Source organism: Perca flavescens, chromosome 17 (assembly GCF_004354835.1).
Source record: "Perca flavescens isolate YP-PL-M2 chromosome 17, PFLA_1.0, whole genome shotgun sequence".
Taxonomy (NCBI): Eukaryota; Metazoa; Chordata; class Actinopteri; order Perciformes; family Percidae; genus Perca; species Perca flavescens.
In genome coordinates, this window is record NC_041347.1 from 3,904,161 (window position 1) to 3,930,704 (window position 26,544).

General features: G+C 39.7%; 1 protein-coding gene across 4 annotated transcripts in view; it reads right to left on the reverse strand.

Annotated features, from left to right (window-relative positions):
• piezo1 (piezo type mechanosensitive ion channel component 1 (Er blood group)) overlaps window positions 1–25,422 on the reverse strand; it is a 175,763-nt gene extending 150,341 nt beyond the window's left edge. For all 4 annotated transcript variants that reach the window (XM_028604250.1, XM_028604248.1, XM_028604247.1 and 1 more), the window contains exon 1: window positions 24,865–25,422. In XM_028604250.1, the coding sequence (XP_028460051.1) occupies window positions 24,865–24,928 (64 nt within the window). In that variant the 5' untranslated portion in view covers window positions 24,929–25,422. The remainder of the gene's footprint in view (window positions 1–24,864) is intronic.
• Window positions 25,423–26,544: the final 1,122 nt, after the last annotated feature.

The window sequence follows — 26,544 nt, forward strand, 5'->3', positions numbered from 1 at the left end:
GCCCTTGGCCATACTACTGAAGGATCAGGATATTAAGTTCTTTCTGGAACTTTATTACCACATCATGCCACATGTAGACTTCCTCTATGTCAAGCTCCAGAAGAACATTGGGCCTCATTCACCAACTGTTGTTACGAAGAAATGTGTTACGCACTTTTTAACGAAGATTCTGACATTCACTAATGTTTTCTTAACTTGGATTTGTTCTTAGCTAAGAACAAAATCTACGTTTACAATAGCTATGTTTCCATCGACCCATTTTTATCCGAATTAAGTGATATCGAATGAAAAATGCCTTATGGAAACAGTAAAATCCAATTGAATTTCATGAATATTGACTCAAAAAAATACGTTCGGTCTCATCGGATTTTCTCTTGATTGATATACGGCTTATGCGATAAACGCTGATGGAAACGTTATTTGCCGAATAAATAATGAATTGCAATTAAGTTTTAGGTCATTTTATGGTTGCAACCCACAATAAAACAAAGAAGAAGTTTCAGTTAATTTCCGCCCAGTATTTCCGCTGACAGGTGTCAACAAAAACAGATGTAAGTGGACAAACGAGGAGGCAAGATACTTTTTTAATTTAATTTACCAGAAAAATATAACAGCTATTTTAGATAGCAAAAATCTAAGAAACGCCATAATTTATCAGGAGCTCGCGAAGGAAATGATCAACAAAGGTTACGACAGGGACATTCTAAAACGCTTAACGTGAAAAAGCTTAACATGGTTTAATGTATCTGTTAATGTAACGATCAATCATCACCAGATTTATCATGGTCATATCTTGTCATGAACACTTAAGCCTGTCAAAAAAACGAAGTCGAAATCCAACGATTAGAGAAGTTATCTCACGTTAATGTTTTCTTCATCAGTGGCCGTATGGCGAGGAAAAAGCTTAACGTGGTTTAATGTTTTAAACAATGATCAATCATCACCAAATTTCTCTCTCATATTACCCATCATAACCACGGAAAACTGTCAAATAATCTAACCCAATGTCCAATTATTATGAACGTTATCTGACATAAAGCGTTTCTGCTTCAGGGCAGCGGAGCGGCTGGGGGTTGACTCTCCACGGTTCTCATTTGCTTTATAAGTCCTAATGTGAAAAAGCTTAACGTGGTTTAATGTACCTAAACAACGATCAATCATCACCAAAAAAATCCTCTTCTATATTGCTCATCATAACCACTTAAAACGGTCAAATCTAACCCAATGTCCAAATATTAAGGACGTTATCTGACACATTAACGTGAGATAACTTCTATAATCACGGCTCAAAAAAGAGAGTTGTCTCGCAGCGGTGCCGGAGGGAAAATATAAGGCAAGTTCCACCTTTTTGATGAGCTGAATCAGATCCTCAGCTAAAGGCCCATCGGAGCTTGGCTTCCAATATTAACAACAACTGTCTAGCAAAACTTTGTTCGCAAAAGTTTGCTTGAATCTTGTGCGATTCAGTGCAAAAATGAATGGAAACACCTTAAAATGTCTCAAATCAATTCGATATACCAATTTAATCGCAAAACAGCATGCAACGTCATTACGCACAGGTTTTTATTCGCTTTAAAGCAGTTCGGATGGAAACACATTCACCAGCTTTATTCGCATGACTTTTTTTACCGAACTTCAGATAATTTGATTGACAAGTGGATGGAAACTTAGCTAATGATAGTATTGTCCTGTAATGTATTTCTGATCATTTGTTGAAAAAAAATCATAATATGCAAAAAAAACATTAACACTGCAATTTACATCAGCAACTAAATCCTGCATTATTTGGTGATTGATCACGCTATTTATAGAGCCAAAATGCAGTGGTGGAATGTAACAAAGTACAAATTCTTCATTACTGTACTTTAGTAAATCTTCCACATATCTGTGCTTTACTTAAGTAGACTCAATAGTGCATAGCCTACTTTTGACTTTTACTTTGTTACATTTTGCAGCAATTGTCTATACTTTCTACTCCACTACATTTCTACAACGTTCCGTTTTATTTTCTGATCAGTTTTTCCCCTGCCAAAACATCTTCCTGACCGTCACACGTTTGTCTCACCAGTGAGGTTTGGTTGCCATAGATACTGTATATATGGGGCACCGCCGATCCAAGCCGGCTCCGGTGCTCCAGAGCCCGGGCGCAGCGCCGCTGACCTTCGGTAATACAGCCTCCGGTAAAAGTGAAAATGTTTGTTTTTTATTATTCCTGTTTTTATTTTATTTTTCCATAGTTGCCATCTATTTCTCTCCACAGCGTTGTTTACCGCCAGGCTGCGTAAGATGCGTTCATATCTTATTTATTTGGCTGGACCTCTTCACATCTTCCCATGTCTGCTGCTTCACACACTTTATTTGCCTACTTAAAATAAAATACATCCATGAATAAAAGCAACCGCATTCTAATTCTAACAACACATTTCCGTTTTATGCTGGTTAGGATAGAAACTTCTTTTAAAAGCCAGGCCTTGTTTGTGGTAGTGGACACCTTATACTTTTACTAAAGTAAATATGTCTCTTATTATTTGTACTTTTACTTGAGATTCAGTACTTCCTCCAGTCTCCCGCTTCCCAGGAGGTGCACAGGAAGCATCATGTCCTTATATGGAAATTTCTGGGGCGTTATCTTATGCTAATTAGGAATAACGTCACAAAGCACACGCTTTCAGTTACGAAAACGTGGGATTCATCAATCCTAAGAACACAGGTGCGAACATTTCTGCTGTTTAAGAACACGTCATGAATCCGACGTAGACTTTTCTCAGGGACTTTCTTAAGAACATATTTAAGAGAAAACTTAGGAAGATATTTGTGAATGAGGCCCATTGATTTGGTCCATATCAAAGAGAGCATCTGACAGTTCCAACAGGAAATACAAAAGATCAGGTAACTGTATTCCTGTAATATGATCATTATTTTCTTTCTCTTTCATTATTAACTCTCTTTCACCAATATTATAATAAATTATCTTTGTCCTTTGCAGAAACTCTCTCCATTCCATTGGTGAGCAAAGCAGTGGTTCTCGGCCAACAAAGAGGCTCCCGGCGCTCAGTCTAGAATAATATATATATATTTATTTTTTATCTCTATAGGTCTGTGACACCATCCTCAACAACTACCGCCCAATATCCACCCTCGAACTTATAGTTGCCTCACAACTACAAACCCATCTTCATGCCAATAACCAATTTGGTTTTCGCCCCCTCCACAGCACAGAAACCGCTCTCCTCAAAGTCCTCAACGACCTCCTCACCTCTGCTGACACCGGTTCCCTCAATATCCTTATCCTTCTCGACCTGAGTGCAGCCTTCGATACCGTGAGACATAACATCCTGCTCACCACACTCAAAGACCTCGGTATCGAAGGTACTGCACTCAGCTGGCTCCGCTCCTACCTTTCCAACAGATCCCACTTCATCTCTCTCCATAACCACACCTCTGCCACAGCCACAGCCACTCAAGGTGTTCCCCAAGGCTCTGTACTCGGCCCCCTCCTCTTCATCATCTACATCCTCCCTCTTGGTCAGATACTCCGCCACTTCAACCTGGACTTCCACTGTTACGCCGATGCTACCTCAGCACCAAATCCCCCCACAATCCTCCCCTCTCCCACATCAACTCCTGTCTGTCAGCTATTAAAACCTGGATGCAACACAACTTCCTCAAACTCAACAGTGATAAAACAGAATTCCTCCTCATAGGCTCCAAATCCACACTCAGCAAAATCAATAACCCCACTCTCACCATCGGTGGCAGCATTGTCTCATCTTGTCCCATCTCCCCAGGCCCGTAACCTTGGTGTGATCTATGACTTCACCCTCTCCCTTGAGCCCCACATCCGTCATGTCATTAAAACCTCCTTCTTTCACCTCCGCAACATCGTCAAAATCAGACCCTCTCTCGCACCCCCCGTTGCGGAAAGACTCATTCATGCCTTCATCTCCTCCCGACTGGACTACTGCAACTCACTTCTTCTCGGCATCAGCTCTACCAACATCAACCGACTCCAACTGGTCCAGAACTCAGCCGCCCGACTCATCACCCGCTCCAAATCTTGGCACCACATCACTCCAGTCCTAAAACAACTCCACTGGCTTCCTATCTCCCACGGGATCACCTACAAAATCCTGGTCCTCACCTACAAAGCCCTCCACCATCTGGCCCCCTCATACCTCACTGACCTCTCCCCGTACCATAAGGCTGAGCAATTTTATCGATTCTGCGATATAAATCGATATTTTTTTCCCCAAGAAAGTATCAATTTTTAAGCCGCGACTATCGATACATAAGTCCCATTCAAATCCCCCGTGTTAACCCCCGTTCGCGTTGCAGGAAGAGCGATTTGGTCAGCCAGCCGCTAGTGTCGCTGTAGAGCAGCCAACGTCAACTGGCAGCCCACCGCCAAAGCTTTTAGTCTGGCCCGCAGAATAATCATGAATTCACAAAATGTAAAGAGGAAAATATGTGTTCTGTTATTTATCATTTCAAGCATTTAGAGCAAAAACCCAGCCCCCTGTATTTGCATCTCTATTCACATGCCGGGATTCTGTACAGCGATGCCCAAGCTCAACACACACCGCTTTTTCAGTTTAAAACACGCAGCACCTGACTGGGAACGATACAGAGTTACCAACGGCCGCTGGGGTAGATAAACTCACGCTAGTCTCTTTTCTGTAAATAGGCTACAATTAAACCTTCGTGAGTTAAAAGTCAATACTTTTCAATGCACTAACCTGTAGACCAGCATAAACATGTAGAAAGCGATATTTCAATCTGCTCAGTCCACCGCGCTGTTTTACGCAAACACAGCTCTACTCTGCAAATAGCGAATTTTTACAAACAAGCTAAAACAAAAGCTGTCGGTTTTTAGTCTAACTGTTTATCTTAGGTTGCCAGGAATCTGGAAATTTTTACAAATTCTTGTAAACCTCCCTGTTGGCTGAACAAACCAAACTCTCCGCTAGAGCAGACAATCTGGAGCTACTTAATATGCACGTGAATGATGCGATCGTTAGGTTCGGAGTGATGATGATGATGCTGGTTGTATTATTTTGCAACAACATCGTTTCATTGCAAATGAGGCATAGATGACGAGTGCATAGCCTGCTTATCAGTCCATTCATCATTAAAGCTGGGCTTTTCCACGTCAACTTTTTGCTTCAGCCTCTTTGACAGTGACATGTTTACCTGACAACAGCCTTTCTTTCTGCAAGCATTTTCCACCAATCAGGATGCTGCATACTACAATAATGTTTCCATAATCACAGACTTTAACCATCGCTCCTCAGTGAACTGCCTCCTAGTCTGAGATCTTTTTCTAGTTAAAGAGCCAGTTATCATTATGGAGTTTCCATGTTTTTTAGGAGTTTGCTCACACTAACACATGTAAAAAAAATATAATATATATATATATATATATATATATATATATATATATATATATATATATATATATATATATATATATATATATACACATACATATATAGCATTAATTCAGTTAGAAAGTGAAAATTTCGAACAAGAATAGGCGTATTAGGTATAAATTCATTTTATTTGAAAGTCCGGCCGCCAGAGTGCTTAGAAAAATTCTGAAAAAAATGTAGTTGATGATCCCTGCTGTAGACTCTCTGTCCAGTCAGAGAGATATATTGTGTGATTGATGTTTTTAGTTTTCAGTTCAATTAATTAAATCCAAGTAAATGGAACACTCACAAGATGTCACCAAAATCACTCTGTCCCCTTTAAATCTTTCAGAAAATGATGTAAGTGTATCGAATTATATCGAATCGTATTGTTGTCTGAATATTGTGATATATATCGTATCGTGAGCTGAATATCGTGTATCGTATCGTGAGATTAGTGTATCGCTAAGTTCTGCATAATTAAGGGTGTGCTGCTTTGAGTGACAGGTGGCTGTTGTCACAGAAGGCAAACCGAGAGTGCACCTTTATTCAGCCCACCCCAGCTCCATCTGCGCTCAACCTCTTTGCCCATATTTGGATGGAGGTCAGGAACTGCCAAGATGGCGTCGGCCGGCTCTTCAGAAAGCCTCAGGGGTGATGTCACGAAGACTACGTCCATATTTTATAAAGTCTATGGTTTTAGTAGAAACAAAATGCAAGTAAAAACCTATAAAATGAGTATAATAGATGTGGATTTCGCATTCCTCCTGTCTATTCCTTTTAAGATGAAGAAATCCAAGGCAGTGCACTAACATGTTGAAATCTACTCCGATTTGTAATGACGTCAATATTTTCAGATTCTATCATATCCAACCACTGCTAAAGGCAGCAATTTTACATCTACTTATAATGCAGTTAGTTCTATGTGTTATATTCCACACCCCCCTTATAGAGGAAATGCCCAAAGATCTGCTGTCTAAATTTCAATGTGATAAAGGTGCTGTCCAACTCAACTTTTTTTTAGAGGGACATTATATGTGTGTCTGTGTGTGTGTGTGTGTGTGTGTGTGTGTGGTGGGAACTTTGCAGTTAGCTCAATGTTAACATGTACACACAGGGGACCAATGATTTTCACATCAACTACCCATAAATTACCTTCAGCACCACTATCGCAACACACTGTGAAATTAGACAGTGTGTGCGTGTGTGCGTGTGTTTGTGTGTGTGTACATGCCAACCCGGTGCATAGTTGAGTCCATGCTGACCAGCTTTCCTGTTTTTGTGGAAAGAAAATGTCAGAGCAGACAATTATACTTTACACTCATTCTTTCTCTCTCTCTCTCTCACACACACACATATGCACACATTGTCTAATTTCACAGTGTGTTGCGATAGTGGTGCTGAAGGTAATTTATGGGTAGTTGATGTGAAAATCATTGGTCCCCTGTGTATACATGTTAACATTGAGCTAACTGCAAAGTTCCCACCATGGCCCCTGTGTTTATATATTCACCACTTCCATGACAGTAAAAACAAACACAGCACACATGTACATAATGATTAGGAGCCTCAGATCATTCATAGTGAGCACACAGAAATCTGACATCAGCTGCAAGAGCAACTGAAAACTCCAAATGTTGAAGGGAAAATGTCTGAATGAAGTCACTGAAGCAGGCGTCGGCAACCTTAAGCACGCGTGCCACCATGGGCACGCGGGACCTTAACCAATGGCACACTGGCAATATGTGTGCAAGAGAGTTATTGATGTGTTGAAATCATGGTTGAAATGCTGAAGCACTCTCTCATCCGCATGCCAAATTACAACGTTCATAGTTGCGCGACCTGTTATTTACGGTAGTTTAATTGACTCATATCTCTGACTGGGAACAATACAAAGAGGATTACCAACGGCCGCTGGGGCAGATTAACTAACGCTAGTCTTGTTACTGTAAGTAGGCTACATTAAAACCTTTGTGAGTTAAAAGCCAATACTTATCAATGCACTCACCTGTGTAGACCGGCATAAACATGTAGAAAGCGATATTTCAATCTGCTCTGTCTGCTCAGTCAACTCTTGTCCGCAGCGCTGTTTTACGCAAACACAGCTCTACTCTGCAAATAGCAAATTTTTTACAAAACAAGCTAAAACAAAAGCTGTCGGTTTGTAGTCTGTTTATCTTAGTTTGCAGGGAATCTTGAAATTTGGACAAATTCTTATAAACTTAAGCTGGCTGAAGAAACCATCTTCTCCGCTGGAGCGGTAAATATGGACGCATTATAATACCAAAACAAATACATATGGCTACTTAAAGGAGAACTCCGGGCAAGTTTTCCGTTAATCTTGATTGCTATACGTACATGAGTATTGCCGATAGCAAAAAAACCGAGCCAAATCGGTGCTAGCAACACAGAGCTGCTGCAGCTAATGCTGAGAGCTCCCACTCAGCTAAAACGGCAGTTATGGCATAAGACAGTGATATTTTTGTCAGCCCATTTTTCACCAATCAGGAGCTGCATACTAAAACCATGTTTCCATAATCATAATAATAATAATAATAATAATAATACACAATAATAATAATTACAAGGTCCTGATTATGAGAAATAAATGTTATCAAATGTTGCTATGGAATAAAATTACAGATTCCCTGGATATTACATTTTGATGTGATGTCCTAATTAAACTTAATGTTAACATGTCACACTAAAGAAATTTTGAAAAGGGCACATATCAAAAAGGTTGCCGACCCCTGCACTGAAGGATCACATATATGGATATTTATGGAAACCTGCCTGTTAGATTTTGACATTTCCGGTGTCCAAGTTGAAATTTGCCAGATGAAGGACATAAAGAATGTCACCAAGAACTCTAATTGGTCAGTTAATACCAGAAACAACAAAATTACTTGCGAGGATATCGGAATTTGTTAATTATTTGTAAATGGAATTTACATTTTAAATATATATGTATTTTAATTGCGGTAGGTATTTTCATCTGTATGAGTAAACTTAAAAGGTGTGCCCTGAACCAGCTTATGTTATGCTATAGAACAGTGACCGCCCACTTTTTGAACAGCTCTGGTTCCGGAAGTGATTTTCATCATTCAATATTTCCATTGACATTTCATTAAATGCTTATATAAAGAGTTTTAAGCCTGGAACCAAGCCAACCAGTTACAAGATTAATCGTGACCATAAAACATTTGATTTGGCGCAAAATAATTTTTTTGAAACAGCAAATAAGGCAAAAGGTATAAGACTATACAGAAATTTTCATAGACGTCAATTTTAGCAGCTCACTATAGCTTTTGGCAAGTGCGGTAACCATTTCTATAGTAACAGCAAGCTCCACAAATCAGTAATGATAAATATTGTATCGTAATTTTAATGTACCATGGGTTTTTGGTATTGTTACATTCCTAACATCTACAGTTCCATGGCAACTGAGCATGTTCAATCTGCTGATCATGTATAGTGGGCTCAAAACAAGCAAATAAGTAAGCCTTATGGGAACTGTATATGATTTGTTTGCCTAAAGAATTGTACAGAAAAAGTTCTGTTGTGATATCAGGCAGTAGCTGAGACAACTGGTAACGAGACAACCCCCACAGTTCATTATTCTATTTTTTTTGCTTGGTATGCAGTGTAAAGAGCTGGATACCGTGTTGTGCCAGACAGATTTTGCTTTGACCACAGGAGTTGTAAACTCCTCTTGTTACATGATCTTTGTCTTATTTATTATTTATTACAGTTCATTATTCTTAATTGCTCCACCTTTTCAGTGTCATCCCTGACTTTGCAAACAACGCCAGTCCTTACAACTGTCACATTTGAATCCAGTAAGTAGTATGAAGCCCAGTTCAAACCAGAAAAACATGCTAAAACTTGCTTCAGTACAAAAGCACAGCAGTAGTCTAATAATATTTAGCATTTGATGTTGTCCATCTTTTCAGGTTTTCGCCTGGTGTTGGTTTCAATGTATTTTACATGTCAGAGTGGTTCTCTCTGATAGCAGGAAATCTATCCACTCACTTTATATTCTGCAGAATAGTTGTCAGACTGGCCTAAGCAGCCAGTCTCCAAAGTATATGGCAATCAATTTGGAAGTGGAATGCAGTACAATAGATGACATTCACCACAGATGTCTAGATTTGGTGTTACAATATACTAAATGACTAGTGAGAGAAACCTACTAACCCCTTCATCTATAGCATTTACAGTGTAAAAAAAAAACTCTTGTCCTGGTTTACACATGTTTACATGCCATCTAGGCCTACATTTCCCAGAAAGTCAGAAATTCCATGACTTAATGCTCCATGTAGTCAGAACCTTGGAGCAGATACTGTCCTGGCTCTGAACTCTCCAAATGTGCCACGTGCCAAGTCAGTTTGTTGGCTCAAACAAGCAACAGCATGTCTTCACCATTAAAACTGAGGAGGAAAAAGACGCCAGCACTTTGGAAAATCTGACTTAACTCTGCAAAGTCAATAAAAGGCTGTGGAGTTTCACATCTTTGGGATGAACAGTGACAAGAGCCGAAGCTCTGTATGCTCTCGAGATAAAAGCCCAAATTCTGCCACTGATTATCAAATCACAGCCATTCCCTCTGTCAGTCTGAACTAAGAAAGAACTTCTAAACCATCTGTACTCCTTTCTCTTGGTCCCTCCCACACACCCCGCAGCTTACACACCCTTTGAGTATTTCTCACTCAGCCATGAAGTCTTGTTAAATGGATCTCATGTGGAATGGCTCTGATTCACTGGCTTAGCAACACTCATACACAATACACACAACACTCTCACATAGGGTGGTTTATTTTTAATTTTTAAACTGCAGATCCCTATTTTCTCTCTTCTGATACACAAACTCAGGCTTTATGCCAATACCTGTTCTCTTTTTGTCTCTTTCAGTTTAAAATCCATAAACTTCACTGTGTGAAACTGATCATTCTTCTAAGTAAGTAATAGTATAATGACAGACTAAGGAACATGATTTAATGTGGACAAGACACAACATAAGCACCAATACCAATCCAATATATCATGTCAGTGCATCATTGCTATACACTAATCTGGGTTGTAGGTGGAACCCCTGTAAACCGTGTGACATGTTACATGTTACACGTGATAAAGGACAGTAGCTCTGGTAAAACTGTCTGTTTACCATTCTAAATTAATGCGAAACATTAAACGGGGAAAATATTGGCAGTCTTATTTACAACACTGTCCTTGAGTACCTCAATCTCTGAACACCGTTCAGAAGTAAGTTCCATTGCCCCTCTGAACTTACTTTGTATCACAGCCCATTTGCTGTTCAACTCGGTACTTCAGGCTGCAGCCGACAGTACACATTGCCTATCATTTGATTGTTAAAAATCTTGATATTGATTTTGGGAGAAATTACATGGATAGATAGCAAGCTTGTCTTGTTGTTAAACATACTGTCAAATTGTACTTACTTTACTGTTTGTCAACCGTACACAATGTTATTAGCTGCGTTCCGTTCCACAGTGTACACACAGTAATCCCTACTCCCTACTTCCTAATATGGATTATTCATATTAGGGAACGTCCATTAAGGGAACTTCCCTCTATTCAGAAAACCCAGCAATGTCACCAACGCAGATATCACTCCTCCTTGCATAACTCTGGCAACGTAAACACCTTGATTATGTTGCTGCTACTCAGACCTGTAACAATTCAAAATTTTGCTGTACAATTAATTGTCTCAGAAATAATTGCGATTAACAATATAATTGTCTCCTTCAGTCAAATGCATTACTTTTTTAAATAATTAAAGTTTTGAATGAATTCCAGCATACATCTTTTGGTTATATTACTGTTATGGGACCCAGATAATGTAATAACAGTATGCAGCCTATGAAGTAAACAACTCTTTATTATCATAAAACTTATTTTCTAACTTTATCCCCCCTTGTCATTTTTGTTGCTATGAATGTGTATAGGCTCAAGTGCCAACAAATAACAATTTAAATATTAATAAAAATATATAGTCCGACCAACAATCACTTATATAATTACAATTTGGCATATCTAAACAAAATCAACAATTACTAGTCATACACCTTAAGACTTAAGCTAATGTTAGCAATTCATTGCGGTTAAACTAAGAATCCGAAATTGTGTAAAATAAATTGACAATTATGTAATAATTGTTACAGGCCTACTGCTACTGTGGAAATTTTACACTACTGAAATAAAATATAGAAACAAAACTGATACCATTACAAAAGTTATTCTATTGAAATGTATATAACTTGTGAATAAATGTGATTTGATTAATTTAAAAGATGTATGTTGTCATTCCACCAAGGCGCATTGACTGATGGTTAATCTTGCTTGTCAGCTTCCGGCGAACTAATGAACCGTTGTTCAGTTCTTGCCAGTTCACAGTTCCCTTTGAACGGAGCATTTTTGCTCCCTTGGAATCTCACTTACCATGGCTGAATACCCAGTGCAGTCCACTTTGCAGGGAACTACTAGGCGTTCGCACCCACTGAATTTGAATCATGGGTTCTATGAGCTAAGCGGGCTAGAAATATCTCCCATTGTCAAGTCGTATCTAAGGTTCGTCCTTTTTACTGGAGCAGTAAACAACGTTTCCATTGCATAAAAACCTAATGGGATAGGAATGATTGTTGCAGGTATTAGTCAAACCCTCAGGGTGTTACGAGGAAAACAGAAGTTATTGTTTGAAAAAACTTTTGATTTTGATTGCAAAATGCATTCAAATATAAATTATCTGTTCGGTAAGAGTTTAAAGACTGTGACTAGTTATTTACTTTTTTGATTGGATGTGATGTTATTGTAGGAAAATTTCAGGCTAGACCTTGTTGCAAATCCCTCGAATAATAGCTTGGCTCCGGCGCATATAAGCAGTAGTAGCATTCTAAAATGCAGATTTTAACTACACAACAGCTGCTAGCATAGACAACAAGGTCAGCAAAGCCTGTAATTGTCATTTTCTTCCAGAAAAGGGTCAAGTGATAGGTTGTGATGAATCAGAAAAGGACAAGTCATGACTGATAAAATCCAATCAGGAAGCAAACATGGGTATCTGCTTCATCATTTTAAAAAGTCTCCGTTTCTACTGGTCCGGACTAAAACGCATTTCCCATGTTATCAAACTAAAGCGGTAGTAGCTAGGCGTAAACGTAGCAAGTTATGCGGTACAGTAAAACAAAAAAACATATTACAGTGGGCACAACTGAAGCCACATGTGCAAAACTCAAACTACAGTCTGCACTTCCAACAGGCACCATAAACAGTTCACATCACCTGTAAAACTCATTCCAAGCAACACAACTCTTAACACACGTCTCAAAACAGGCTCAGTGGAGCTATATTTTGACCGACGGATCGCATTGGCTGCTCAGAAGTGAAGCTCTTAGCCCCATAGCCGCATTTTCTTTAAAAACCAGGTCTATTCTTTTTTACTCAACGTCAACAGTTTCGTTTATCACCACAGTAACTTAGTGAAATGCCTGGAGGAGCGAAAAAGCAGACCCTGCATTCGGTTACTCAGGCAAAGAATTCTGCCAATTCTGCTAACATGGCGTCGGCTAGCAAGGTTTCTTTTGCTAACGTAGACATACGTATGGAGGAGGCCATGGCCAGGGTTCTGGAAAGACAACAAAGTGGGCTTCGCAGTGAAGGAAGCGTTAGCAGAAATTGACACCTCGCTTCAACACTTTAGGACAGAGCTGAAGAAGCAGGGAACTACAGTAAGAGATTTAATAAAGTGACTAGACGAGGCGCAGAAGGATAGCGGACAGATGAGAAACACGGTGAAAGCCTGCATTGATGACCAGAGAAAATTCGAGTTAAAGTTGGCTGAACTGGAAGATAGATCCAGAATAAATAACAACATAAAATAATAAAGAGGGCAACGAAAAAGACGACCCAGTTGGATTTTTGCAAAATAATTGCCAAAATGGATCCCCTCTTTACGGAACAGGACTACCATCGAAATTGACAGGGCACATAGAATCTACGGCAAGGGGACAGCAACACGCATGCTGATTCTCAGGGGGCGAGACAAGCACAGCAGGAAGGCCCGATTTGTGATTCCAACGCAACGCTGCACTTTAAGCCTGACTACAGCGCTCTCACTGTCCAACTCACTGCCAGGGATTTATAGGAGTACAGCGTAAGATACATGCTAAAGGCATCCCAAACTTTCTCATTTATCTGGTAACTCTGAGAGTAAACCACGGAGGGAGAACGTTCACTTTCACTGCACCCGAGGAAGCAGACAAGTTGTGTCGGGATTTGGATATGAAGGAAAGAGACGTGACACCCGCGCTGAATGCTTCGCAACCGAACCGGGAGTTGTCATCGGGCCCGGAGGGCGGCGTGGGGACCTCCGGTGCGGGAAGCGAGCGGGTGTACCTTACGACTGTGGATTAGCGTATCTGGAACACTGAAAGTTTAACCGTGGACACTGCATGTAAATTTAGTAACCTGACTTGTAAAGGAATGTTTGATGAGGCTGAAAACAATGACGGACATGGATTGCTCAATTTACACAGCCTAAGAACATGATAAACACTTATCTTATAATCTATATTTACTACTCTTACATGTTTTTTTTTACCCACATAGGCTATTTCAGAGCATAATAGCTGGTTGAATTATAATGTATGAGCTTGGGAGCCGAGTTATAAGGAGCATTTGATTTGACGACATTTTATAATCTATGTCTATTACTCCTACACGGCTGATTTGTTTTTCATACAGTTTATTTCAGAACTTAATAGATGGTTGGGACTTAGTTTTAAGTTTTTTTTGTAACATTGTTCATGTTTATAACATAGGAAAACATTAGACCTGTTTCAGTTAACCTGTGACTTTAGACAGGGGGCAGTTTTGAGCTGAGTTTTTGTGCGAGCTGCGTTTTATGCGGCCACGTATCCTACAGAGAGGGAAGGGGGTCTGTGGTCTCGGAGGGTTAGGGGATTTATTTAATGTTTTGTGTTTGCACCACACTGTGTTTAGATCTAACAGCTCAGCCTTTGTTACAAATGTATCAGTGAGTACTGTAGGGGTACTCAAGACATATATACAGTACGTGTAAATTTTGAAGATGGCTGAACTTTGAATCCTTTTTGTTAACATCAGGGGGCTAAACGGGCCGATCAAACGAGACATGGCGCTTATTCAAGAATCACATTTGTGTAAAAGAGATGTAAATCGTCTACAAAATAAATATTTCAAAGTTGCTGCTGCATCTAGTGATGACACCAGAACCAAGGGCTCCATTGTTTTGCTGTCACGGAGATGCACACTCACTCAGTATATGCACCGGCTACATATGATGAAAGCTTTTCCCACGCCTAACCAATGAATTGCTTTCTCTCAATGAATACTCACTAATTATAGGGGGAGACATGAATGCGGTACTAGACTTAAATCAGGATAGATCAGGGGTCAACCACACAAAAGCCCCAAAACACATATCGGACATGTCTCCTTAAAATCTTTAACAAATTTGGCTCAATCTCCGGCTATAAAATCAATTGGAATAAATCTAATCTGCCCCATTTGAACAACAAACAGGTGACATCACCTATTAGTGATATAATACCACCCCAAAGTAAAATTACATATTTGGGCATCACCATCTATGCATCGCTACAGCGAGTTGTCCAGGACAACTATGAAACTATACTAAGTACTTTTCAAATCTGATTAATTGGTCTGCGCTGCCGGCATCGCTATGGTCCAGGATTGCAGTTGTTAAAATGAACATAGTTCCTCGTGTGAACTTCTTAAGTACAATGATCCTCTTACCCCCACCAATAAATTTCTGGAAGAAACATGATGCCGTAATCCGGCAGTATATTTGGAAGAGTAAACCACCTAGGCTAAAATACTCTACCTTGCAACGTACCACGAACACGGGAGGCCTGGCCCTCCCCAACCTTATAGTGTACCATAGAGCCTTTCAGCTACGGGCCCTCAGAGTGTGGATAGACCCCTCATCACAGTCCCATGGAGAGAAATAGAGCAAAACCTCACTGGAAGACCTGCAAGACCTCGCCTTTGCAGGTGTGTGTCCTTTAAACAGGTGGAGGAGCAACTTCGCTACACCAATAAGTGGCATTTGAGCATCCCAATTTGGCACAACATGCACTTAATGAATGTTAAGAAACCTTTTGTTTGTAACCAGTGGAGTGACAGAGGTATTTATACTCTAAACCAGTTATTCAATGGGGAAGGTATGTTGAGCTTTGAGGACTTGAGAACTAGCTTTGAGATCCCTAGGACACCCTTTCCTTTATCTTCGCTTAAGATCAGCCATAAAATGTTATGGAGTACCATGGGGAAACAGTCTCGAGACCCACCCAATCATTAAATGGCTTGTTGATTTTCCTGCGAGAGGATTTGTGTCCAGGATTTATGTTAAATTGATGCAAGTATCCGTAGGAGAACTCCCAAAAGTAAATAAATGGGCGCGAGAGCTGAGCCCGGAGGGGAACGTAATTAATTGATAGATAGTTTGGGACAACATTTCCCACATATTCTTGTTCAAGTGTGTTTGTCACTTCTGTTGTTGTTGTTGAAAATGAAAAAATAAATAAAAAATGTATCTTAAAAAAAATGAACAATCCTCATTGAGATAACACACACTGTCACTCAGAATCATAGACAGTATATAAGAATGGATCAACATATCCCGTTGCTCTGAACGGAGACCAGTGAAGGATATTAGAAGCTCTTTTGCGGTGAGCGCTGAGCGTTACCCCAACTGAGAGAAACAAAGTAAATGTGACGTGAACAACCTGTCTGAAAGTTGTAAGTCTTCTGGTAGCTGTGCCAAGAGAAATCTCAATCATTCCCAATCTTGCAGAGACAGAGAGCGTAGCTATATGTAAGGAGATAACATGGGCACAGGCTAATTATTGCTAACTAAAATGCTAGTTAACATCAGTAATTAAACCTAAACAGCTCATGTAAGTCCAAACTCCCTGCGAGCTTCTCCTGTACTATACGGCAGTAAGTCGCTTGGTTATGACACAATCGTTAGCTTATTTTTACGGAGCCATAACGTGAGGTACAAGGTAAATGAGCCTTTTATACATTGTCGTGTTTCTTTAGAAATAAACAATGGACACTCAGTGATAAGCCGAAAGCATGCTGGGTAAGGAGTCTTTCAACGCTTCAGATGTAAAGTTATTCGCTGGCAAAGTGACGTCAAAATGAATGGCAGTCAATGGAATGCTAACGGGAGGTGATCGCTTTGTGGCATCAAAATGGCGCCGTAGGAGGTTCGAGTTCTGAAGCGAAGCTTACCCCCTTGCTCAGAACACAGAGTAAAAACACTAGCATCAAACACCAATACAGAAATGACACACTTTTCATTTTACAGTTTGAGTGACTCAATAGTTTCTTTAAAAGAAAAGATATAGAATTTATAATATACCAATTAAAAGGTAAACAAGAAGGAATGAAAATCAGCAATTTGCTTCAATATAGTATTTTGTCTCTAGTAATTTATGGAATTACTGGAAAAAAAACTAAAGGTACATAACCGTAACAAAGAATAGTGTGACTAATCCTGCCTCTCTCCAGCATCATTCAGCAAGTTTTCCTAATCACATTGGATGTCTGCATCATCTCTAAATACAAATGAATATTGTGTTTCCATTGCTTTCACCTCCAATACTTTCTGAAAAACAGTAAGAATGCAGTTTTACTATCGTAAATATATAGTGTTTTTCACATTTTTTCACAGCTGTGTATACAGTATAACCTCAGACATCTTACCTGGACATATGTTATTGCTCTTTTATATGTTTCTCTCAAACGATACAATGTATAATTGTTTCATTTTTAGTTGGTTTTTGTTCACTAACTGGTCTAAAACAAGACACCTGCTTAGGCTTTCAGCTAAAATTGCAATCAGCAGTGTTTGATAGGCACCAGACTGAATACTGACTATTCTGTTTTGAATGTATGGTTAACAGTTTTGACAGCAGTGTGTTAGCATTTGAACAAAGTGCTGTAAATCCACAATGTTTTGCAGGTTGTGGTTAAAGTCATGGGATAAGTGTGTAGAGTTTTGAAAACTGTGTTCAATCAATGAAAAAAACTGTAGTGTGGATGTATCCTTACTTTATTGGACTACTTTACCAGTGTGTGTGTGTGTGTGTGTGTGTGTGTGTGTGTGTGTGTGTGTGTGTGTGTGTATAATGTATGCAGCCTGTGAGCTAATGAAGAAGCAGCAGGCTGAGGTTCTTGGCTAGCATGGTGGTCATTGAGTTCAAAGAGCTGAAAGGTATCGACAAACTGAAGTCCCATAGTGTGTTCTGGCTGGTTCAGTACTGAGGACCACTGCAGCTGCCACACGGGAAACCAGTCAAACATTGGTTTTAAAACCAGCCAGCTGCTTCCCAAGTATCACCAGCCCCAAACGAGGACCCTGTTCAGCTAAGGCACACATTTCAATCACTTACTGTTTTGCAATGTAATTGGGACTATAATATTAAATGTTTTTGTCACTCATTTATAAATCTCTCAAAAGGGGTGATAGAATGCAAAACCGATTTTTCCTTGTCATAGTTGAATAACGACAGTTTAGTGGGTAACTAGGACATACATAGAACCTCAAAATCCCATTGACAACTCTTTCCTCTGCAAATCTCACAATTTGAAACTGCCTCTGAAAATGGGCAAATCTCAATGAGCCACCGAGTTGACGTCAACTCGGCGGCTCCTCCTCATTTGGCTCTAGTCTCTACCTTTGTCACGCCCAAATATTTACATAGGTTACACCACTGATCTGAGTTCAGCTTAGTCTTCTGAATAGGTCGCGCAGATCTCAGAAATTGTATACATTGTTCATCTGCTATTTTACCAGTAAATTCACTTCTGACTTTTTTATTCAAGAAATCAACTATGTAGAGGTCGAATATGGGCTGTTTTAAGAAAATTTATGGCTAATTGCAAATTTTGTCGCAGTCACAGTTTTTGGGGTTAATGGACTACCAAACGCCACTGCCCTGACAGAGCTCCAGGGCCTGTAGCTCCCCTCTTCCTGCTAAATGGCCGGTGTGTGTGAGTGAGAGCGGGGTCAGCGAGCTTGTTACCCCCACAATCTCTTACCACAGGTTCCAGTACAGTACATTTTAAGCGAGAAATAGGCCATGCAGATGCTGAATCTGTCTTCATTTCAGATCAACAAAGGTCAGTTTAAGAGATTTTCGTCAGATTTTCAGAGGTGGCGGGGCGAGCCGACTGCTCGTCATTTCCGGTAAGTGTTTTAACATAAGTGTTCCGTTTGGGACAACACTAACCATCCATAGTGGGCACTACGGCAGGAAGTGGTCAGTGCACATTAGCAGTATACTGACAGAAGTGTGCGGTTTGAGACACAGCCTAGTTCTGCCTATACTATATAATCATTCTATCACCCCTTTAAGGTTCAGAATCCTTACCCAGCATGCTTTCGGCTTATCACTGAGTGACAGCTTGGTTTCCAAAGATTCCTTAGAAGTCTAAATGTCTATAATGTTCTGTTCCTTTAACCTAATGCATGCTGGGATCAGCGGTGGAAGAAATGTAGAGATTTTTTACTTAAGTAAAAAAGTAAAAGTAAAAGTACTAATCCACACTGTAAAAATACGATCCAAAAGGTTTTGTCAATTAACTAAGTGTTTAATGGTCTAATCATTTCAGCTGGACTTGTAGGCCTGTATATTGTTGGGTAGTCTGTGTGTGTGTGTGTGTGTGTCTGTGTGTGTGTGTGTGGCAATTTCATTGGCATCTTTCACTTCCTTTAATTCAGTGACTCATATGAACTGTTGACAGAAATACTGCAAGTTCTAGTGACATCCTGTCAGGAGACACACACTCTCTTTGCGTTCTCTCTCTCTGTTACACACAAAATATGGAACCTTTTTATAACAGAAACCACTTACCAATATGCTCCCTACAGAAAGATTAGGTCATATTTAAACATATTTTTCATAAATTGGTTTAGAGATTAACCCATATCCCAAACAGCTTTTAATGGTAACTATGCTCAATGTGTGTGTGTGTATCAAGTTTGGTTGCGCCATATCGCTGTCTCGTGTTGGATTCTTCAATAACAGAACCGGTGGCGTGGAGTGATAAGTGGAAAGTGAGTGCAAGCGAGGAAATTGTCGATAAAACAAGAAAAGTCAGTGTGGCAGGGATTTTATAAGTCTGACCGTAGTCAGATCAATGTCTTCTGCAAATTATGCAAGACCGTCGTCCCCACCAACACTGGTAGTACCACAAACTTGTTTTACCACCTTAGCCGCGCTCACACTTTGGAGCACAGCCGTATTCGCCAGCAATGTCCAACAACATCTGCAGTTGCAACACCGCACAAGCAGCAGACCATCAGTGCCTTACTAAACAGTACAAAGAAATAACCAAGCCCCCAGGAAGAGCACCATGTCTAAAAGCCAACATCGGCTTAGCGGATAGGGGTGGTACTGCACCCCATGGCCCAGAAAGACTTTTCACATAGACTTTGCGTGGCAAAAGAAACTTCTATATTTCAGCGGATAATTTGTTTTATATAAACTGTTCTCCCAAACTCATGTAGCTAGCTGTAATAATGGATATAGCTAATGGTTGTAATTCACCATGTGTTCTATTAATACGTCCATGGTATTATCTTATGAAGTTATGATACATCCAAGGGATGTATGTATGCTGTAAAGCCTGTTACATGGATGTAACGTCATTAGCGTTTCCCAAACTGGCGGGGCTATCGGCTAGCTAGCTAGTTGCTATTATCAGGGGTAGCTAGCATGGCTGTATTAAGATTACATTACATGTCATTTAGCTGACGCTTTTATCCAAAGCGACTTACAATTAAGTGCATTCAATTGAGAATGAATGCACTACTCTAGACAACAAGTAGTAAGTGCAAGTACATTAGCTTAAAATAAGCTAAGCTACAAAGAAACGTATGAAAGTGCAAGGTTCAAGAGTTTTTTTTTTTTTTTTTAGATCTTTTTTTTTAAGATCTATACATAGCTAGCTATATGCCTACATAACGTTACTACAGACATAGTGATTACATTGCATTGGTTCTCTCTTATGATACATCCGAGGACTGTATGCTGTAAAGCTATAACTTAACGTGGATGAAGGATGAAGCCATGGTTAAGCTTTGTTCACGAAACTACAGGCTAACTGCTAGCGCTAGTTAGTAGATAGCTAGCTAGTAGATAGCTAGCTAGTAGCACGACATAATTATTAAATCTCCTTGGTTATATAGCTAAATACATATATTGTTTATTTAGCTAAGCATGTAAACGATCGGGAACAACGAAAACACAATGTTTAACGTTAGTGAATATTTTAGGCAATGAAAACGGCAAGTTCATGAGTTTGCCACTTGTAAGAGACACGAGAGAGAAGCTCATGAACGACCATGTTGCCACCGGTTGCTAAGACAACACGAACAAATTGTTGCTAGTGCGCGTGTCCATCGTGACATCATAGGCCAACAATGTGGAAGATCCGAGCTCCATGTTTGCTTTATGCGCTTTTGAGCCCTCTCATTGGAACGTACAAGGCTTCCCGCCGAACACTGTATCCAGTTCTCTTAATACATCCATGGAAATAACGGAGGCAGACATGCTGAGTGAGCACTGTCGAGAAGCCAGGTTACCAGCCCCCCCCACCATGTACGGTTTAGGGCTGTAGCGTGACTTTTAGACAGAGAAAAATAATAACTTACTGTACGTATCAGGTTTGTTTTTTATGTTACAGGTGTAAAGTCTACCTCAGTTTTATTTTAATTTCTCCTATGTTTACAAAACACTGCACATATTTTAAAACACTTCATTCATCAGAAGGTGAAGCTTGTGAGCTTCTTAGCACTAAACTTGCAGAAAATAGTTCTTCTCAGGTTTCAGGTTTCTCTATGTTTATATTTAACACTTTGTACTATTTTATTACACTTTATTAAGCATTTCTTACTTATTCTTTAATTTTGCACCTTAATGTTAAAGGAACACGCCGAGATAATTGTTAATAATACGCCGAGATAATTGTATTGTTCATTGTGATTTTAGACTTATGTTTACATTTTAATTATTTGAGTGTTTTCCATGGTTGTGTTGACATTTCTGCATTTATAACTGAGGGGATTATAATTAGAGGAAGGTTAAGTTTCAAATAAAAATGTTTAAATTTAATATATTTTTCTCCTGGTCCTTATTTTAAATAGGTCATAAAAAATATCAATAATTGTCGATATCGACCGATATTGAAACACTTATATCGTGATACAGTTTTCAGCCATATCGCCCAGCCCTAATCTGGAAAATAGAGTCTTCATTTCTGCAAAATCCTGTGGTGTTATTAAGTTACAGACCAGATATAAGAAGCTTTTGTACAACCATATGTTCACTTCAAACATTTCTTCTAACATCTGGAACAAAGTTTATCACACTTGAAATAAATTATATTTACTGTTGCATATTAGATAATTGTGCTGAATTACTTCCTGAAAGTGATTAATACAATATACAAAGCAGCTTCTCCACTCTATCTTAGCCAGAATTGTGTAAATAAACAACCCACCACTTCATATTTTTTATCTTTATAATGTTGCAGGGAAAGGTCATACAAAAGAACAAAAACTTCCATAATCAGCTCTTCTCTCACAGAAACATGGTACATTTCTGCCACTTTCAGCCATTCCTTTTTTCCACATCTCAGTTCCACGGTGCCTGCTATCCCACAATGCCTTGAAAAGGATTCAGTCATGAACCACATCCCAGAAAAATTCACCATATTTGTGGCAAAAAGCAGGAAAGACAGGAAAAAGAAGTCCCACTTTATTGCTGTAGCTCGGATTAGTGTTACTATAGCTACAATTTCTCACTGGAATTCTATGTGTCATGTAAGCTGGCTCGAGCAGTCGGTTGTAAATTAGTTTTTGCATAGCGCTGTGTCAGCGCTGGAGTATGATCTGGCTACACCGCTTATCTATTCTGGGATAGGGGAAAAACAACTGCTCCAACTTGTTTGTATTTCTTTAAACCAATTACAACTGTCCTAAGCCCTGGATACTATACTATACATGTCATAGCTGACGCTTTTATCCAAAGCAACTTACAATTGCTGTATATCAGAGGTCTAGAGAAACTAGGAGTTAAGTGTCTTGTTCAGGGACACATTGGTTGATGTATCGCAGTGGAAATCGAACCCGTATCTCCTACACCATAGGCATGTGTCATACCCACTGCGCAATCACCACCACACAGATACAGGATACAGCAACAGTGCCCTTGCAAAATAAATACCGGAGTTAGCAGAAGGGACGGACATCCAGCGTGTGTGATGTCAGGATCTCAGGCTTTATCCCAGCAATATTATGTAGCTAGTCTGTGCAGCCAGACTAGTTGTGAATTAACACCCACCGTATAGTAAAAGAGTACTTTTAAATGCTGAAAAAGCCCATATCAAAGCTGTTTTGTTGCCACATGGCTGCATGCACAAACCTTTTTTCAGTAACGAGTAATCTAACGCGTTACTTTTTCCAAACCAGTAATCAGATTAAAGTTACTTATCCAAGTCACTGTGCGTTACTATTTTTGTCATTTTCCTTAGTAAAAATATATATATTTGCTTTCTTCTTGCGTCTCGGGTCAGGGAGTAAAGTCACGACAAGTCACGTTTTCAGCATGTGGACAGTTCACGTGTACCATGCAGCGACACAAACGTAAACAACAATGGAGGGAGGAGAGAGATGCGCGTTTTCTAGCTGGAAATACAGTCACTATTTTGAGTTTGTGTCAGCTAAAGACGGCAATATTAAGGTTCGTTGTACACTCTGTGCTGGTGGCGACAAAGTGCTATCTAGCTACAAAAACACTACGTCAAATTTGAAGAAACATTTGGAGTCGCAGCACTGCAGTCAAACTTACAGAGCAAGTCCCACCAGGTGGTAGCGGAAATGCTGCCCTTAAACACGGTTGACTCGCTCTCTTTCGTGCCATAATAAACAAGATCCCTACTATTGGCAACGCCGAGCTGCCTCACAGTAAACCGGTTGTCATTTTTATGTTGAAGCTGTGGGTGTGTTGTCGGCAGTTGCTGAATTTGTAACTAATAAAGTAACTTATAATCTAACTTCGTTAATTTTAAAATCAAGTAATCTGTAAAGTAACTAAGTTACTTTTTCAAAGTAACTTTGGCAACAGATTAGCATTAGCCTTGTTTGCATATTTAAACATAAAAATGTCAGATAAGTTGTAATACAAAAATCCATCCATCCATCCATCCATCCATCTTCGTCCGCTTATCCGGTGTCGGGTCGCGGGGGGAGCAGCTCCAGCAGGGGACCCCAAACTTCCCTTTCCCGAGCAACATTAACCAGCTCCGACTGGGGATCCCGGCGTTCCCAGGCCAGGTTGGAGATATAATCCCTCCACCTAGTCCTGGGTCTTCCCCGAGGCCTCCTCCCAGCTGGACGTGCCTGGAACACCTCCCTAGGGAGGCGCCCAGGGGGCATCCTTACCAGATGCCCGAACCACCTCAACAATACAAAAATACATATCTTAATGTAAGTAATCAACTGGGAAAGTTTCAGTCTGAGAACACCACAAAAGAAGACTAAAGCATAAAAGAAACAATGACAGGATGACAGGTCCAATGTTCTGAGGAATCTAAATACCATGGACTTAGACAGAACTAAGTTCTGTGCACCCCCTTTAAAAAAACAGTTTGAAAACTGAGAAGATCTTGCAGCATTGTCAACATATTAACTAGTAACGTGAAGTTGCATGTGCATCACATTCGATTTTGGCTAGGCTGAGAACAAAATGATCCTCGCCGAACCTAACTGAAATATCAGTAATTTTAGGATTTCTGTGCCTATAAGCTAACGCGAAAATTTGGTAGAAAATAACTTATGACCTGTTAAATAGATTGGGAGTAATACTTAATTCGGCTTATATTCTAAGCCCAAATCAGTAATCACTTAACGAATTTAGTTCATTTTTCCCCACAGCTTCGCGTTCTCACTATTGAATTCCACAACGTAACACCATGGGAGGCGACACAAACACCTATTCCAAACAAACATTTTATTTGATTTATTGATCCTATTCCTAGGAGTAGGACTATATCAGTTCCCCATGTAGCCTACATGTGCTGGTAGTGGCATACAGTATGAAATCCTGAGTATCTTTTGCAGTCACGTTGTCTCGACTTGTAGGCTAGCCTATCAATCCAGTATCAGACACTGAAGAACTGCTGGAAAACTGTAAAAAGTCGTTGCAAAGTTTTTACAGTTTTCCCTCCAGCTGCTTCAGCAGTCACCACCCAGTAGGCGACATTACGAGTTTAAGCGCTCACGTCAACGTTGATGGAAGCTGATAGTTTGGCACATGTTCGTCTTACAGTAGTTTTTTATTTCAACAAAATTCAAGTTAGTTACCTGTTAACAGCACGGTGGGCATCAGAAAGCAGTAGAACAGCCAGACAATCACTTGAAGATCCATGTCAGTAGGCTACAGATCAATACTCAGTCCAATCAACAACGATATTAATAACTGCATAGATCAGGACAGAAACACTTGTTTGCTAACTTATACGGCTCCATCGGGGTTGCTTGATAAAATGTGACAGTGGAATGAATAGACCATTATTCCGATACTCGCTCATGATCTTCCATCCAAAAAAACTTTAGTGGAAAGTCTTCAAGTTTAGACAAATGTTCCCGAATCCCGATAAATCGATTGGATTGGTCTTCTTGTTTGTGTGTGACTGCGCAGCAGCAGACCGTCCTCGTGTCAGAGAAGTTGTCGGTGAGGAAGAAAGGTTTTGTTGCATATGTTGCTTCGGAGGGGCCCAGTCTGAAGTTAAAGTGATGTAGGTGGAAAATGTGATTCACAGGCAAGTCTGAGGGCGTTCATAGAGGAGCTATTCTCCACTGCCGCCGCTTCTGCTGCCTTGTCACCTCCCTGCTGCAATATACTGTATAGGAATCTAAAACTTCCAGCTAGTCAACACTGCAGATTGTGACTGCTGCACTGCTCAACGTGTGTTTAACACTGGTGGAATGTAACTACGTAGGCTTACATTTACTCAAGTACTGTAGGCTACTTACACATGTGAGGTAGGGCAGGCTACTTGTACTCGAATTGAGTATTTTCTTTTCATGTCACTTTCTACTTCTCCTCCACTACATTTCAAAGGGAAATATATATATATATATATATTTTTTTTTTTTTACTCCACTACATTAATCTGACAGTTTCAGTTAGTCCTACTACTTTACAAATTAAGATTTGTGTAGGCCTACAGCTGAAATGATTAGTGGATTAAACACTAGTTGGTTAACCGAACTGTTTTGATCGTTTCCAGTTTCGGATATTTCTGCATTGAGTACTTTTACTTTTAATAGGCTACATGTTCCTGATGATAGCCTGCTTACATAGGCTAGGCTACTTAACATATACTTAACATTTTCAATGTGGGACTTTTAGCACTTGTAACAGAGTATTATTAGGCTACAGTGTGGTATTAGAACTTTTAAAGGATTTCAATAGGCCTACTTCTTCCACCACTGGTAATGAATTACAAAGTTTTGGTGTAAAGAGAATGCTAAGCAAAGAAGAGCATTGATCAATAATTACATGTTTATTTTTATTTTTATTGTATAGCCTAGGCTACTGTGAATGGTTTCAAAATGTGTTGCATGTTTATAGATTGGCATTTCTTATATGAACACGTCAATCAATGCTGGCACTAGAAATAGGTTTTACTTGAAACCGCAATATGTATCTGCCCTATCTGACACCAAAATAACCGCCGTTGTGTGTGTTGGTGGCGCCCCCCAGCGTGCAAATAAAAACTGTAAAAGCATGGCGTGAAGGCACTGTGGCAAACAAAGTAGCCCAGGTCAAATGGTTGCTCTGAGTCTTGCTTGTGGTAAAGGCGTGTATGAGGCCATGGGCTGTAAGAAAAAAAAAATAGGCTATTTAACATGGGTAACAGACAGTCTTATATAAAGTACTTGAAAGCAGTAGGCTACTACTAAGTAGAAGTTAAAGTCACCTTTAAGAATTTTACTTGAGTAAAAAAAAACTTAAGTGAAGTAATTTTATGATATTAA